At 58.5% G+C, this 3,298-nt stretch overlaps 1 protein-coding gene across 1 annotated transcript; it reads left to right on the top strand.

Moving 5' to 3' along the window:
• On the top strand, positions 1–3,298 carry CAOG_02779 (hypothetical protein). The gene is made up of 3 exons (XM_004349482.2): positions 1–1,965; positions 2,097–2,661; positions 2,769–3,298. Exons 1-3 carry the CDS (start codon positions 79–81, stop codon positions 3,266–3,268), a joined length of 2,952 nt encoding a protein of 983 aa, XP_004349532.1. The 5' UTR covers positions 1–78; the 3' UTR covers positions 3,269–3,298.

The raw sequence follows: 3,298 nt of genomic DNA, 5'->3' as shown, positions 1-3,298 counted from the left end.
AAACAAGGCGACTGCTTTCGAGCATGCCTACGAGGCTCCGTCACCACTTCTCCGTTGAGTGCCATCATCGTCGGAGGCATGAGCACCCTTGACCCCGCTGACAGCAGTCACAACGCTAGCATCGACGCTCAAAAGCAGCAGCAGCAGCAGCAGCAACAACAACAACAACCAATAGACACGCCCGTTCTGGTCGCGTCGGCCGTCCCTGTGCACTTGACCGCAGCGACTCGGAGCGACTCGCCCGACATGTCATCGAGTAGCGACGTGTCCAATTCTGATTCGTCCTCGGACGGGGATTCCGACGAGTATTCGGACGACGACGGCTACGTTCCCGCGCACGAGCCGCGGTTGCGTGCGCCAGCCCCTGCATCGATTCTCAAAGTCACGACCCAGCCCGCGCCGCCCCCAATACGGCCAGGCTACGTGTTTGCCCCAGAGCCGCACATCACTCAGTACCCCAAACGCGTTGCGTCGCACTCGCGCCGCGTCGTCTTTACACTCCCGGCCGACCACGAGGACAAGACGACGGCTCGCAAACCGCCTCCGAGAAACCGCCGTGTGGGCCCACCCGCGCGCAAGTGGTTTGCGGCCGGCGAGTTGCTGCAAGTGTACATGGCCGCTTGCACCCGTCTCAACACCAAGCCATTGAATGTGCTCGTGTGGCAGCTGCAGCAGGCCAGCGCGCTCGATCTTCCCGTCATGGAGCTCAACTTTACAGGGCTCACCAAAATCCCCACGTCCAACTGGGGCGCCATTGGCGAGCTCCTGTTCCGCGCAGGAGACATCAAGTCAATCTCGTTTGAAGGTGTGAACTTGCGGGACGAGATTATGCAGCCATTGGTCAAGTCGCTGCTGCTCAAGCGCTCCCTCGAGTCGCTCAACCTCTCTCACAACCCCATCAAGCTGCCTGGCTTTGATGCCGTTGGGTTTTTGCTTCGTCGGGGCGCCCAGCTCAAGCATTTGAATCTGTCTGCCATCTCGATCGACGCAAAGTGCGCCAACTCGCTCGGTGTGTCGCTTTTGACGTGCATTGGTCTCGAGTCGCTTGTTTTGCAAAACTGCGGGCTGAAAAACTCTGTTTCCCTCGAGGCCATCTGCGAAGGTGTGCGTCGCAACCACACGGTGCGGTTGCTGGATTTGCAAAGCAACGGCATTGGCCCGAAAGGTGCCAAGGTTGTGGCACACATGGTCCAGAAGAACGACACGCTGCTCTGCTTGCGTCTGGGCGGCAACCCGATTCAAGACCACGGCGCCGAGTTTATTGCCGATTCGCTCTCGGTGAATCGGACGCTACAAAAGATGGAACTGTGGGGCTGCTCCATCCAGCTTCCTGGATTGACTGCGCTCGCTCAAGTGTTGACGAAAAACTCGCCACTCGAGGCCATCAACCTCGGCTACAATGCCCTGGGCAACGCGGACGGCATGGAAACGCTCTGCAAGGCCCTCATTTCCAACAAGTACCTGCGCGAACTCATCCTCGCTTCGACCGGCATGCAGTCCGAGTCTGCGGTTGCGCTGGCTGGCGCCTTGGCCGAGAACAAGCACCTGGCCGTGCTCGACATTCGCCACAACGATCTGGGTCAGGGTGGTCTGATTGCGCTGTCGGTTGCCATGCGCCTCAACCGCAGCGTCATTCAGCTCTTTTTCGACATGGCAAAGCCAATCGTGGGCAACCCTCCGCACTCTGCCATCCCCGACCCGAGCGCGTCGGATGTCGAGCACATGGTGAATCAGATTCAACAATTCTGCTCCCGCAACGCCACCGAGATGGTCGAGCGTCCTCCCGTTATTTACAACAAGCCCACTGCCTACGACAATAGTGCTGCAACCATGGCTCCCAGCTTGACCTCCGCTCCAAGCGTCCTTCAATCTGTGAGCAACCAGATCAGCAAGAACGACTCTGCGACGCTTAGCGTGGGAAAGCCCACCGGCCGGCCCGTCTCGCCCATTCCGCCAGCCTCGGCTGTACGTTGACAAGTTGTGATGCCTGTTTGTGTGTGTGTGTGTGTGTGTGTGTGGGTGGGTGGGTGTGTGGTGAATTCGATCGAGTGTGGATGTCTCATTGCGTTTGGAATGGTTTGCTGTTGGCTCGATAGAACCAACACCCAAGCCCCGGAAAGCCACACGAGCTTCCAGCGGGGAGGCTGCAATCCGGTCAATCGCTGCATCGACCCGGGGAGCCAGTTGGAAAGCAGGAGATTGTCACCATCAAGGCGAAAATCCTGACCCTGGGCGAGAGCTTGGCGCAAACCTTGGCTCACCTGAGCACTTCCACAAGCGCTGCGAGCTCGGCATCTGCTGCTGGCAACAATCAGTCCACGCCGCACCAACCGCGCGCATTGCACGCAGGCTCCGGTCCGACGGCGGCCAACGGCACTCTGCAAGTCCACTCGCCTTCCAAGGGTGGCCTAAAGTCCGTTTCCCCACCGCCTTCGGCGCACCAGCAACACCCGCAACAGCATCTCCCGCGAACTCCATCTCAACTTCTCGCGGCTCTCAATGCGCTACCTTCCACGTTCGACGCCGAGACCGTGCTGGCGCCCTCCGTCAAAAAGCTGCTCTCCAACACTGAAATTTTGGAAACTGTGCGTTTTCTGAAGCTTTCCGGCCAGCCGCAGCTCCTTGCGACAATCCAGCAGATTCAAGACGAGTCGCATCGCTGTAATTTTTTTTTTTTTTTTTTGTTTTGTTTTGTTTTTGCGTGCATGTTGGTGTTGCTTTTTTATTTTCGGTATTTGCACTCACTTTTGTGTCCTTCTCGACCCCAGCGTCTCTGCTGCAAAGCAACGAGCTGCTCATCAAGGCCATCGCCATTTATGACGCATTGGTGCTGGAAAATAGCATTGCTGGCTCGAAAATCCGAAAGGGCTCTGGCGGCCAAGCCAGCAAGCCGGGCCTCAACCTGGTCAAGTCGATGGGAAACAGTGCTGCTGCCCTTCTCCATCCCAGCAGCGCATCCACCAACAGCAGTGCCGTGCAGAACGGTGGTGGCGGAGCCTCCCCTGCGCATGGCCATCAGCGGTCTGCGTCCATGCACGAGGTGTCGGCGACCCCGCAAAGCACTTCCCCGAGCAAGGCGAAAGCAACTGGCATCGCCACACGTGGGTTCCGTTGGTCCCGTTCTGGCAACGGTGACAGCAACGGCCATGCTAGCAGCGGCAATGGCAACGGAAGCGTGCTCAAATCAGAGCTCGAACCTCCTGCAACCAAACCCCGCAGCCACAGCAACCCCGAGCCACCCCAGCTCCATAACGGGGCTCTGCAATGAGGGATTTGGTTGTTGTACCTTAGCACACCT

This window comes from Capsaspora owczarzaki (genome assembly GCF_000151315.2).
Source record: "Capsaspora owczarzaki ATCC 30864 unplaced genomic scaffold supercont2.3, whole genome shotgun sequence".
In the NCBI taxonomy this organism is placed as follows: Eukaryota; class Filasterea; order Ministeriida; family Capsasporidae; genus Capsaspora; species Capsaspora owczarzaki.
Note: the sequence above shows the minus strand (reverse complement) of the source record. Positions and strands in the feature narration are given on the sequence as shown.